We start from the raw sequence: 12998 nt of genomic DNA on the forward strand, positions 1-12998 counted from the left end.
GATTTTTTTTGTGTAAATTTTCCAGGGGATAGAATTAAGCCCTGCCTTCAATTTTTCACTTTGACTTAGGATAGAAAAATTTGAAGTCATCGCATGCCAACCATACAGTAAATAGCACCTATAAAATAGAAATGAATGCATGTATTGGTTCCTGTAACACAAGAAAACATTATTAATGTGCTAAGTAACAAATTAGGCAGTTTGTAAACCAATGTGCTAAATGACAAATTAGGTGAGCAAATGGGATTTGACAGCATAATTTTTGTAGGACTTTTTGTGCTCTTCCCCAACCACGGACAAAAAGGGCGAGCATGCTTTTGCTACATCACATGTCATCTGCAGACACACCCCACCAATGCAGAAATATCTGGAGAGAATTAAGCAATGTGTTTTCAATGAACCACTGCTCTCCCACAGGAGTAATGTAATGCTCAGAGGTTTCTCTTTGTTGTAGATGTTTCTACAAAAATTGCTTCATGAGAAACAAATTTCACTTGTCGGCATACAGTGAGAGTATCAAGTCATCATAGACAGCATACTGTAGATAAGCAGGAGATCTACATTTGTCCTCGATTTATTCTCGTTGCTGTCTACAGCAAACAATTCACTTATAAAATGTAACCATGGTTTTTAGAGTTTTTTGTCATATTGATAACCAAGGTTTAAACTACACTCTAACAAACTTTGGGTTATTTCAACTAGGGGCGTCACAATATACTGGTATTGCCAATAACCGTGGTATTAACAACCAGGATTAGCGATATTGTGTTAATTGTACACGTATTGTAATATTGTGAACTATTCGGCATCCATTCAAAATGTTGCTTAGGGGCGATTCACATTTCGCGTCTAAAACCGCGCGGAAAATGCAAGCCGCAACGCTTTCTCTTGTCACATGACCCGCGGTTCGCGCGCGGCACTCTGTAAAGTTGAACTATTTCCGTCTCGATGCAGCGCCGATGCGCCTACAAAAATGTGCACGTCGAATGTCTACATTTTAAATAACGAACTTGCGCACGCAAAGGATGCTAAATGTGAATCACCCTTACAGTTACAGTGGTTACAAACTCTCTTTTGAATTATGAGTGTGATTTCTTGACCAAATAGCAGATAAAACACAAAATAAACAAACTTTAAAAAATGTATTCAATAAGGTGATAATGCCGTTATCGCATATTTGGTTGGCGACGATAACCGTGCAGTGAAAAGCTGATACTATGCGTGACAGCCCTAATTCCAACCCAGTGTTGGTTCAAAATGGACAAACCCAACTGTTGAGTTAAATTAACCAAGAAAATGTTTATTCAACCCAACAATAAACCAATGGCTCAGATGGTCCATTTTTGACCCAATGTCGGGTTGATATTACCCAACCTTTTTTAGAGTGTATGGTTACTAGCAAAATCATGGTTAAACTTGTTTTCTTATTATTTGAAGTAAACCATGGTTAATTTTCATAAGGGTTGTGAAAGGTTGCGTTGTTTATTTGCATGTAAGCTTATGAACTGGTAAATAAGTGATGCATTGTCACATTGGGTATCTAGATTTATTCTTGCTTGAATGTGTAAATGCAGCATGCGACCCACTGATTACATCTACAAATTTATGCATTTGGCAGACGCTTTTATCCAAAGCGACTTACATTGCATTATACTATACATTTGTTTTCTGAGTATGTGCAAATCCTGGGATCGATGACGCTTGTCGTTGCTAGCGCCATACTCTAACCACTGAGCTACAGAAAAGCCAGGATTAGTCTATCTTGCACAGCGTATCTTCCAGCATAAGGCTGAAAAGCCTTGCCACACTGTGTACCTGATTTAACACTAATGTTCTTGTTGACTGCCCCCCACCCTCACGTCTCCTCTCTGCCTTTTACAGCATTAACAAACAGGAGATCTCTAAAGCCAGCTTCCCTCGTCCAACTAATTAACCAAACTATTGCCACAGGCTCTCTTTGTTTGTGTTTTTACCCGCCTGCGCTTTAAATATCATCTTATAAAGGTCTGGCACCCACCAATCACCTTAATGATATCTTAATGAAACACAGGTGCACTGCATGGCGCCCACTGCTGTGTGTTACCTTTGATTCTGTATGCAGCAGAGCATTGTGGGTAAATATGCAGTACACCATGCATGCTGTTTAGGTTGAGCAGGGTTTTTTTGTTTGAAATGTTCCGTGTCTGGAACAACAATGTTCCTGATTAGCTTTTAATGGTCAGATGTTTGGAGTCAACCATTAAAACATTAGTGGGGCTTGCTAAAGCAATATTAGATTATTATCAGATTTAAAGTCGAACAAACACGTAACCTGTTAATCCAGCAGTTTTTGTGATGCAGATATAAATGATGCATTATCAAATCATTTGGCTTTTTTTAAGAAAAGGTGTGCCATTACTTTTTTTACGGTGTCTTGCTATTTTTAATGCATGACTGCTCAGGGGACAATAGTTTATTAGAGAGGTTGCTCTGAAGACGGAATCTATTATGTTCAACTACATTTCAGACTTGTCTCCATTTTTGTCAATTTGAAGTATGAGAAACATTTTACAGTTCGAAGGTTAGAGCTAAAATAAATGAAACTGATCATATTTTTATCTTGGTATACATTTGTCAACATTTACATTGAAATCTGTGACTTTTGCTGTCAGATTTTGGTGTCTTGGCAAATCTGAGCACTATTTGAGACATTTTTAAGATCTCATTTGAAATTCCAGAAGCGGTTCGTGTTTTTATCCCCAGGTGAAAAAATTGCACTTAAATGCTCCATTTTCATGCACAAATTTTGTATAATACCCCCCAAATTAAGGAGATCTAAGTGTACTCAACTGTGCTATTCTGAGACAACATGAATAGAAGTACTAAAAACTGTATTTTTAGTATATGTAGTACAAATGAATGTTTGACAGTTGAGCACCTTAAGTATATTGGAAGTGTACTTAACTAAAGTGCACTAGGAGAAACGTCTAAGAAGCTGGAGTCATAAGATTCAAATGTCCTTTATTTCATCTAAATGTTGTTTAGGACCTATAAAGAGAACTCAATTGCTTTTCTTATGGGCGAGAAGATTCTCAAGAATAGTTTAGAGATTTTCTTGTGTAACTGTTTTATTTTGTCTGGCTAGCTTTTTCTTCATCTCATTTCTACCTATGTTCTGTTTTCTATATTTTGAATATTGATCCAACTTCTGCAAAATCCTGAAATGGATATTATCGAACAGATTATGGGCAAACGAAGCATAGACAATTCACTTCTAAAAAAACACAAGCCGGTTCATATTCCAGCTCCCCCCGCGCTCCCTGCTGTCCAGAAAAAACGAGGTTATTTACAACTCTGGAAGCCTGACAGCATCCATATAGAGGAAGCCATTATTAACCGTGATTCCTGACCGTTCACACGTGCTAGATTATCCTAGACAATGACGACAGGCCGAACAAGCGATTAGTGCAGCAGTTTTAAATGAATGTCTTTGGCCGGACCAATGTGAAATGGAGGTCCCACTTAGGACTTTTTGCAGTTTACAGTGTACTTGAGGACCTGTGAAGTGCACATGGTGCATTTGGAACAGGGCCTAAATTTCCTCTTTCATTCTTTTTAAATTTCAGAAATATTTATTTAAACATTGCTCTGAACATTGCTCATATCCTGACCAGACATTGAAACATAGCTGAACCTGTTTTGTAAGTTTCTTTTTAGTGAACGATAGGGAAAGGGCGTTTAGGAAACCAGACAATTATTATTTTTGCAATTCCGTTTGTTGACACTAGAGGCGCAGCAGTAACAAACTTTATCTTTAACACTGCACCTCACTCAGTATTCGAGACTGCATTGTATTGTCAATGGAAAGAATCCTCCATATATTTATAGTTCCCCTTAGCTTTGCATGTTGTTGTAAACAGAGAAAGGTTAGAGTAGTATATACGGCATGTAATGGAGGCAGTTTGCTAAGTGATCAGCACTTGTAAGGCCTCTCTATCCAGTAGTGTAACCAGAGAAAGAGACAACGTTTTAGCTGCTGAAATGTTGTAAACAGATGCCGCTGTCCCTGCGCTGTAAATTACATCAGCACCTCCAGGGATCCAGGGTGCGATAACCCTCATAACCTCCAGGATTCCACAGTCACCCAACAGCCACCGGAATATTTGTTGTGACGATCGGGACATCATGACCTGCGGAGAAGTGCGAAGCGTTGTTCTCAGAATCGTATTTCAACGGAAATGGAGACGAAAATGGCCCCTGTTATGACCAGGTTTGACCAGAGCTCATTGTGACCTCTTTGAAACCGAAGACGCTTAAATAACACATCCGAATGTGGCGCGATTAAGATTTTCATTCAGGTCAAATGTGTAGTTGTCAGAAATGGGTGATGGAAACTTCTAACAGACGTTTACGTGAAAATGGGTGTGGACGTGTGCAATTTTGTCATTTCAGTCTCCAGCCTTCCTCAGCTGCACATGTGATACGTTTCCCCCCTTTCTAAGCCCTCAGATTTACATGCCACGAGACGTTGTATTCTTGGATACTTGTAACACGATCAGTAACAGGACCATTCTGTGTCATTATCTTAAATGTTCAAGGGGAAACTGGACACCGGATGAAGGGCTTTGATATCTGAAAAAAGTCACTCACAGATGTTTCACCTCCACGTTTGTGGCTCCACACCACCTGTGTCTTCATATACGTGTTCCTAGTTACTCCTCCGCCACTTAGATGGAGCGCTTTCAGCAGCCAGGCCTTCATGAGGTCACTGAGTGCTCCATTATTGTCTTTGAGAGTTGTCGGCTTGAAGGATCTAAGAGATTTGAGGTAAAGGCAATGTGTGTGTTTATTATCCAAGAAGTGAAATGTCAGCGTTGAGGACATCATAATGTTCTTGTGTACTTTTGTATAGTGTAAAATAAAGTTTCGCATGAAGCTGTATTTGTTAAAGGTGCCTTTTGTATTTGTTAAAGGTCCTATTTTGGAGGATTTATTGAAAGAAATGCAATATAATGCACAACTATGTGTTCAGAGGTGTATAAAGACTGTACATAATGAAACGTTGATGTTTTTATTATCTTAGAATGAGTTATTTCTATCTACACCGTGGGTCCCGTTACATGTTGCCATGTTGTTTCTACAGTAGCCCTAAATGGACATACTGCTCTATAGAGCGCGTAAATACATTATCTGCTTCAGCAAAGATGCGAAAACGCGACGACATCTTTGTCCTGTGTCAGTCGCTATTGTGCTTCAAAAGGGAGGGGTGGAGTGAGCCGTTGGTTGCAATTCTCAACCTCACCGCTAGGTGGCGCTAAAATCTCCACATTGCTCCTTTAACATTAGTAAATGCATTAGCTAACAGATCTAACAATGAGCGATATCTTTTTCAGCATTTATTCATCTTTGTTAATGCCAATACAATTGTTAATGTTGGTTCAATGTGCATTAACTAATATTAATAGACATTTTTTTATTTGAATGTACCAGTAAATGCTGAAATTAACATAAATTAAGATTAATAGATGCTGCAGAAGTATTGTTCATTGTCAGTTTAAGTTAGCTAATGCATTAACTTGTTAACAAACACAACGTTATTGTAAAGTGTTATCTACATTTGAATATTTGACATATTTCTGTGTTTGTTTGCTGTGTTGTATTCAAAAGAAAGGTCTCTGATTGGTGGACCCATTCAAAGTTTGCATTTTTTCTAAACTTCATAACTTTACAACTTATGGATATTGAAATAATTGCATGCATGAATAATATGTGTATACTGTACATTCATTTCAGAATTCTGAGTTTTCACCATTTGGAAAACTCTTGAATTATTAGACCCCAAAACTCATTTTCACAGTCTCTTTAATTCATGATTATGATATTTTTTCTGTAGAACTCTTCCGTGCTGTTACTCTGACGTCTGGTGCTGCTACATTGTTTGACTGGCCGGTCGGCTGTGCGGCGTTCACACAGTGAGCCTGGGGTTGCCCCTGATTTATGAGATCCAGATTCCTACGGGCTGAATCACAGCCAGGTGCAGGATTTTTAAAGCAGATCGCCCAAGATCAGCTGCTTTGTTGATTTTACGCAGCCTCTCCTGCCACATCCACAGAGAGAGACCCAGATTTTTCCCTTTTCTCCATGGCTCAGAGGGACTGTGAGAGCAACATCTGCCGACTCCGTCTCTGGGTAGACTCTCTCTCTCTCTCTCTCTCTCTCTCTCTCTCTCTGCTCAGCTGAGCGCAGCACGCGCTCACAGTGCATTCACTCTCTCTGTCAGAGCTGTGTCGTACGGACTGCTTAAGTTCATCACTTTACTCGACTGGCACAGATACCCTGCTCGCACACGCCGCTCTCCAGCCATGCTCTTAGGTGAGTACGGCTTACGCTCGAGAAAGAAGCATTGTTTCACGTTTTTCCTTTTGACTGCATTCCGGCAGCCCGTGCGTCTGTGAAAGCTTTATGTCTGTCTGACAGACAGACACGTCTTTAATTCCGAGATGTTTGGTTAAAATGTGTTTGACCGTTCCGTTGTGTTTGCCGTGACTGTTAGAAGCGAGCTTTGAAATATGGCTGTGCCCTTGATTTATGTAAGAGATCTTGTCAACACATTGTTTTGTTTATGTAGGTTAAGTTTGTGCCATTGGTAATACAGCGTGTTATCTTATCTGAGCTGATGTTAACTTCACCTGACATGCCAACTGTATTCTTTTAGGAAGAAAAGACACTTGGTATTGCTTAGAATATCACCAATTGCATTTATTAATAGTTCCGTTTTTCACTTATCCAGAATCTCTTTTGCAAAAATATTTATTTTGGTTCACGACGAAGCATGGCTTTTTTAGCAGTTGACTGCAACATACGTTTCATTCCTGAGATTATCTACGTGTTTGTGCTTTCCTCCACTCATGCTGAAAAAAGATTTTATGCAGAATCGGCTTTATGCGGCTGGAATAGCTTCCAAACAAAACACCCACCTCCAGCGGGTTAGAGATGTCAGCGAGCAGAGAGGCGTTCAGAAGGGGGTGCTGATCGCCCTCGTAGCGTGACATTGCGGCTTACGCTCTTATCCGCTGTCGTGTGGGTGTTCGGGCTCCTTTAAAAGCACATTTATGAGTATGCGTTGGAAAGCCTTTATCGGTAACTGCTTGCTGGATGATGTAGTAATACAGTGTGATACTCCCAGAGCAGGGGACCAAAAATAATCAGGCATGTCTGTGGGGAGCAGGGCGTTGAAATTACTGTTGATGGTTGCCGCGCGACTGTCTGCCAGTCTTCTGAAGCCCCCTGTGGAGGAGACCTGGGGGGCACGAGGCCTTTGCCAGAACTTCAGCAACTTCATTAAGCTCCATACTAATGGAAAGACTCAAAGAAATGTTCTGGGTGGAATACAGGCAGATATTGATTACAGTAAATGGCAGTAAACAGGGTAAAGCAAGTCATGGTAAAATACACACTGCTTTAAAATGCCAAAAAGATTTTATTTTTGTGTTGGTCAAATGAGACAAATTTGTTTTCCTACTACTTTGTATACAGCTTGTTTAGGACTGTCTGTTAAGAACTGGTTCCAGATATGTCAGATGAATTGGAGTTACATAAAACTGGGTGAGAAAATCACTATCATCAAACATGAGACTTTCACAGCTCATAAAAAAGCATTTTTTTCAATCAACTTACGGTTTGGTATTGAATGTTTTTTAACTGTTTATCTGTGTACACATGCATCATATGATCCTTTAACCATGGTTTTACTACAGTAACCATACTGTAACCCCTTCACGCATGTAGGTCACTACAGGGGACAGCTACAATTGGTTTTAAAACGAAAAACGAAAAACGCATACTGTCTATCTGAAAATCTTGTATATATATTGTATATAAAATGTGTAAAATAGGTTCATTCTTGTTTTACGTGCAAGAACGTGTCTTGTGTGATCGGTACACCTGCACACTGCAGAATTTGCAAAAGCATGCTTTCCATCAAATTCTTCCTTTTTTCTAACTTTCCAGCTCCTGCACACAAAAGTGTTATTTATTGATCTATGTACAGTATGTGGCTGGTTGCAGGTGATGCTATATGTAAAATATTGTATTTGTGTTTGTAAATCAACACAACTATTGAAAATTGATTTTTTTGCAGCAAAATACAATTTAGCCTTGTTATGTTTTAAGGTTATTTATTCTACAGGGAACATAAAATAAGTGGAAAACAGATCAATGAAGCAAGCGACTTTCCTTTGTCCGTGAACATGCATAGTAGTTTTAGCATATGTTTAAACATTAATGATAATTTGATGGCAGAAAGTAATGCGTCTCATTGAAGAGACATTTGCATAATCAGGTTTCTTAAATTGGTGTATATCCAATTAAATATTTAAGCGCTGGATTTGAGCAACTTCCCCCACATGGGTAGATGATAGAGGGAGAATTGAGTAGATCTCTCTCTCTCGCTCTCTCGATTTCTCTCCTCTCACAGTTTTAGCTTGCTCCCAGAGAAATTTGAGTGTTGAATCAAAGTTGTATGAAGTGTTGCATGATCTTTTCATGCTGAACTTGTGAGTTCATAAGACGGACGTTATTTTTATTTATAATGTTTTTTATTATGATTTTTCAGCCTTAAATCCTGCAGTACCAGGGTGGAGGGTATTTATGAGATATAACTGTTTGGAGACCAGAGCATGTGAGCAGAGCGTTAATATTTCTCACGGAGTGGATAGCGCCTTTCTGAAAATTCCGCTCAATACTGCATCCTCCGGCGCATACGTCATCGAGGTTGTCTCGTTTCAGTTAAAAAGCATTATAAAATGTATATTTATTTCTCATAAGACATGGGCCTAATCATTGTAGTGTCATTCTTGCCTTGAAATGTAACGGTTGCTGTTCTGAAATAAAACCTGAAATAATAAACCTGGATGTCATATGCGGCCGAAAAATGCGATCTCCGGAGGATGGAGCCTTCGAATGGAGACACAGTTACTTTGTCTTAAGTTTCTAAAAGTAAATTGTAAAATGCTGTAAAGATTGGGGTTTGACGTTTGAGATTTTAATAGACCTCTTTTCCCCGTGTTTTGGTCAGTTTTTTTAAGGAAGTGTTTCTTTTATTAACGGCAGTAATAATAAAGGTGTTCATTGTTAGTGCATTTCATGTTTTGTGCATTTGTTATAAATGTTGTATTGCACAACAATGGTAGCTATATGTTCACCTAAATAAAGTAAGAAAAATCTAATATACTTTATTACTCTTAAAAAAAGTGACTAAAAATATATATTTTACTTTATTTGAGACATTTATTTAAGAAGTGTACTATGAACTGAAAACAATTAGGCCTACTAGACACATTTTATGTCTGAGCGGGATTTGCTTTACTGGTGAGCGTAACATGAGCGGAGCGTTTGCTTGGTCCATGAGCGATAGAGCGAAATATTGAACGAAGCATCACACCACTCCACTTCGCGCACATGATCTGATGGAGACACTATAAAAAAAATGTTTAATGTTGGTTCTTTGTAAACCTTTTTTTTTCTGGCTAAAAAAATGGTTTGATCATGTCAGTTGTATTGTGTATTACCATGTCAAACACTTTTGACTAAATGTTGTCTTGGTTTTTATAATGATAGAGAAACACCTTACTTACTGTACATAACTAGCTTGTCCATCTACGCTTATTATTATTTATGAAAGCTGTAAATTACGGGTCTACTGATTCTACTCAACAATGGGCAAATTCTCACCCCGATCACGAGTATACTTTAAAATACATGAATATATAGTGGTAGGAATTTATTTATGCTAGGTACAGAACTATAAACTACACAGAGATCAAATGCAATGTGGATATTTTTTTTATCACCTAAATGCAAAGACAGCTATTTTTTACAGAGTTTAAATAAAGGTTATTTTTAAAATTTGTATACAACAGAGCACAATAAGCAATACGTGCTCTGTTGTATAATTTTTTTAAAAATATAACCTTTATTTATGCTCAAGGGTTCAGAACTATTAGTATGCGAAGGTAATGAGCCCCTGAGGTCAATTTTTCACAGCATTATCAAATCATTGTGGGAAATAAGTTAGCAGGTACCAAATGTCTTGCGTTGCTATGGAAGACTGCACCGTTCTGCATGACAATTACCCCGGCCACCATCCGTGGACCTGATCTCTTCTCTCTTATCTGTAATTACAGTCAAACCGCTCTTCCGTGCTCTACTGCAAATAATTGTAATTGGAAACATTTGTTATAGCAAACAACTCTGTCAACTGAAACAGTGATAAATCTCCAGGCCTCTCTCATTGACCTTAGGTTAATACGACTGCCGTTTTGGTTTTAATTGACACAAAAGTGTAACTCCTGCCCGGGAGGACCATACAGTATGCGCTGAATATGCCGTGGCTTTGAGCGATGCAATAATCGGCTTGACGGGGTTTTATTTGCATGCACTCATAGGCTTCTCACCTTACTGAATATTAATGTCCATTATTGTTTGATAAAGTAAAAGCAGAGAGTACATTTAGGGAAGAGAAAAGTCAGCCCACACGTTAGTCGAGAGCGAAAACCTACCGGGGCCGACAGTAGATATGTTTTTTCTAAAACTCCGTATTGGGACGCCTTTCAAACCAACCCTGAGGTTTGGATCCGTGTGCCAGGTTACCAATGCTCCGTGCCAGTTTTTAGCAGACATTCGACTTTTTTGACAAACAAGCCCGAAACGCGTTGACATAAGGTCGCTAGAGGGCTGGTCTCTCTGTCCGCTCAAGGGACGTTGTCACAGACGAGCCAAGCCCGGAAAACAAGCATTAGTGACGGAGTTTGGGTAGCGTGACAAGAGGTTCCCCGTTTCTCCTGCTCCTTAGTCTCCATGGAAACCACAGAGCTGAAACAACAAGTAGTGCCGCTGGTAAAATCACTTTATGAAAGTAATTTGCACAGCAAGAGCCGTGCGTTCAGGTTAGAGAACGTTGACGGCTGCATATGCGAGCGCGCCCTTAAAACGCTATAATAAATTCCCCTTTTCTGATCAATCTCGTGTGTTAAATACAAAAACAGCCCACTTGGATCCCAAATTATCTCACGGCGAGCCACATGAAAAGCACAAGCACGTGTCATTACAATAGGCACATTCATTTCCTCCGGCAGACGCTTTAGTCGGAGCGAGAGTGCAATCGGGTGAATGTGCGCACCTCTGTTATATCACATACACTTTATAGGGGGTTTCTTAATGTACATCATCTTACGACGGGGGTCCTGTCGCTTTGCACACTGAATTTCTTTGTTCATTTGCTCAAGTACTCCCAGCCGTGTGCTAAAGATCTGGTGACAAACTGCTTTGATGATCGTACCGTTGTTGAGATGTTAGTGACTTTGCGATTCTTTGATTTGTAATCTCCCTCTTTTCCTAACACTACATTGCGTTTGATTTACATTGCATTTATTTGGATTTTTGCAGGGTAGTAATTATCAGTAATGCTTTCAAAAGCGAGCATCGCTATTACTGATACTTAGCGTTAGGATTGATTTATTTTGCGAGTATTAAAATGTGGCTCATAACTCACCCACGTAACGTTCGTACTAAGGCCATGAATGATCACTCACAGTAATCGTGTGGGCTATTGAAGAGTCTGCTATTACTTTTCTAAGCAATCCGACTGATTTTGCCTGGCGGGTGATGCTATATGAGTACTTGCCACCTTCGATGATGAAAAATAACTCATTGCTTATGTACTGTATGTAAAAAACACAGATCCATACATAAGGCATAACAAACAGGCACCAAATAGTTTATAACATCTTACCAATGCGCTAAAAAGCAGTGTCATTGAAAGAGAGTAAACATTTCTGGTCTCAATACAGTCCTTTGAGAAAGCCTAAGGAAACTGTTCATATCATTGACAAACTGCCAACATGTCACCGAGATTCTTTGCAGAAGTGTTTGTGACTAGCTGAATGAAGTTCTTTTCATCTCTATATAAATGTTTAAGCAGAAAGTTTCCTCCTTCTGGTTTTGAGGTATGACGTGTTGTTGTTCTTAGAAGTTCAGACCTTGGAACTGGTGGTGCTGGTGAAAGGTATTTCTTTCATGCTGTTGTTTTGCCAACGCTCTGGAGCTGATACATCTCTCAACTATGTCTCTCTTCCCATAATCCCCGTAGAGTTGACACAGATTTAGCAGCCGTCCCTTTGCAGGCACATCTCTGGGCGGTGAGTTCACAGGTGTCCGGAAAACAGGTGATGGATCTCTCCGGCGTTCCCCAACACATTGTTTTCTAGCCATTAACCTCCTGAGAACCTACAATCTTTCTGTCAACACAGGAGTTCATCTCAATGAATGATCTGTTCCCGGACACACGCAAATCTATTGCACTTTATTCTGACAGATGCTCTGCATTCTCTAAACATCCAAATATAAGAGGTTGGCTCGGTTTTTGCTCTTTGATTCCTCCTCTTCCTTTCTTACGTTCTCTCTTTCCTTCCTACGTCTCATGCAGGTGGGTTGAGTCCAGGGTACTCCAGGATACATATAGAGAGTAAAATAAGAGTAAAAGATTCACAGCCCACAGAGAGATCCAAGGAGAGACCGTAACCTATTTAAGTCGGACTGATATATCTGTCCATTTTCACTTTTGGCTGACCTGGTTTCTTTTGCACTGAATTTTCACATTTTGCACTGCACTACGGGTCAGAAGTTTAGAGTCACTAAAAGGTCTATACTTAAAGGTTAGAAATTAGTGTTGTATGTAAAAATATAGTTGTCAACATTAGATTTTTTGGTTACGATGCTCAGAGTTTCATAAAAAACAAAACAAAAATAACTTTTTGTTATTATAACCTAAAAACAAATATTACTGTTGTATTGCTTAAAGTGAATATGAACTTGCAGTATTTGATGTCTAAAAAAAATCAAGAGCATCTTTTCTGTTATTTTGACCTGTTTCTACAGTATTCGTTTTCTGCAGATAAATGCAAATAGAAACAATGTTTTTATTTGACATTTGGGAGAAATATTGGTAGTAGTTGACAGAA

General features: G+C 39.1%; 1 protein-coding gene across 3 annotated transcripts in view; it reads left to right on the plus strand.

The window, feature by feature from the left end:
* Positions 1-12998, plus strand: part of znf385b (zinc finger protein 385B) — a 121505-nt gene that overhangs the window by 58852 nt on the left and 49655 nt on the right. Inside the window, exon 1 of one of the 3 annotated variants that reach the window (XM_057336658.1) lies at positions 6256-6351. The exons of the other annotated variants lie outside the window; for them this stretch is intronic. Coding sequence (XP_057192641.1) covers positions 6342-6351 — 10 coding nt within the window. The 5' untranslated portion in view covers positions 6256-6341. Of the gene's footprint in view, positions 1-6255; positions 6352-12998 lie in introns of those variants that run through there. 3 annotated transcript variants of the gene reach the window in all.

This window comes from Triplophysa rosa, linkage group LG6 (genome assembly GCF_024868665.1).
Source record: "Triplophysa rosa linkage group LG6, Trosa_1v2, whole genome shotgun sequence".
NCBI lineage: Eukaryota > Metazoa > Chordata > Actinopteri > Cypriniformes > Nemacheilidae > Triplophysa > Triplophysa rosa.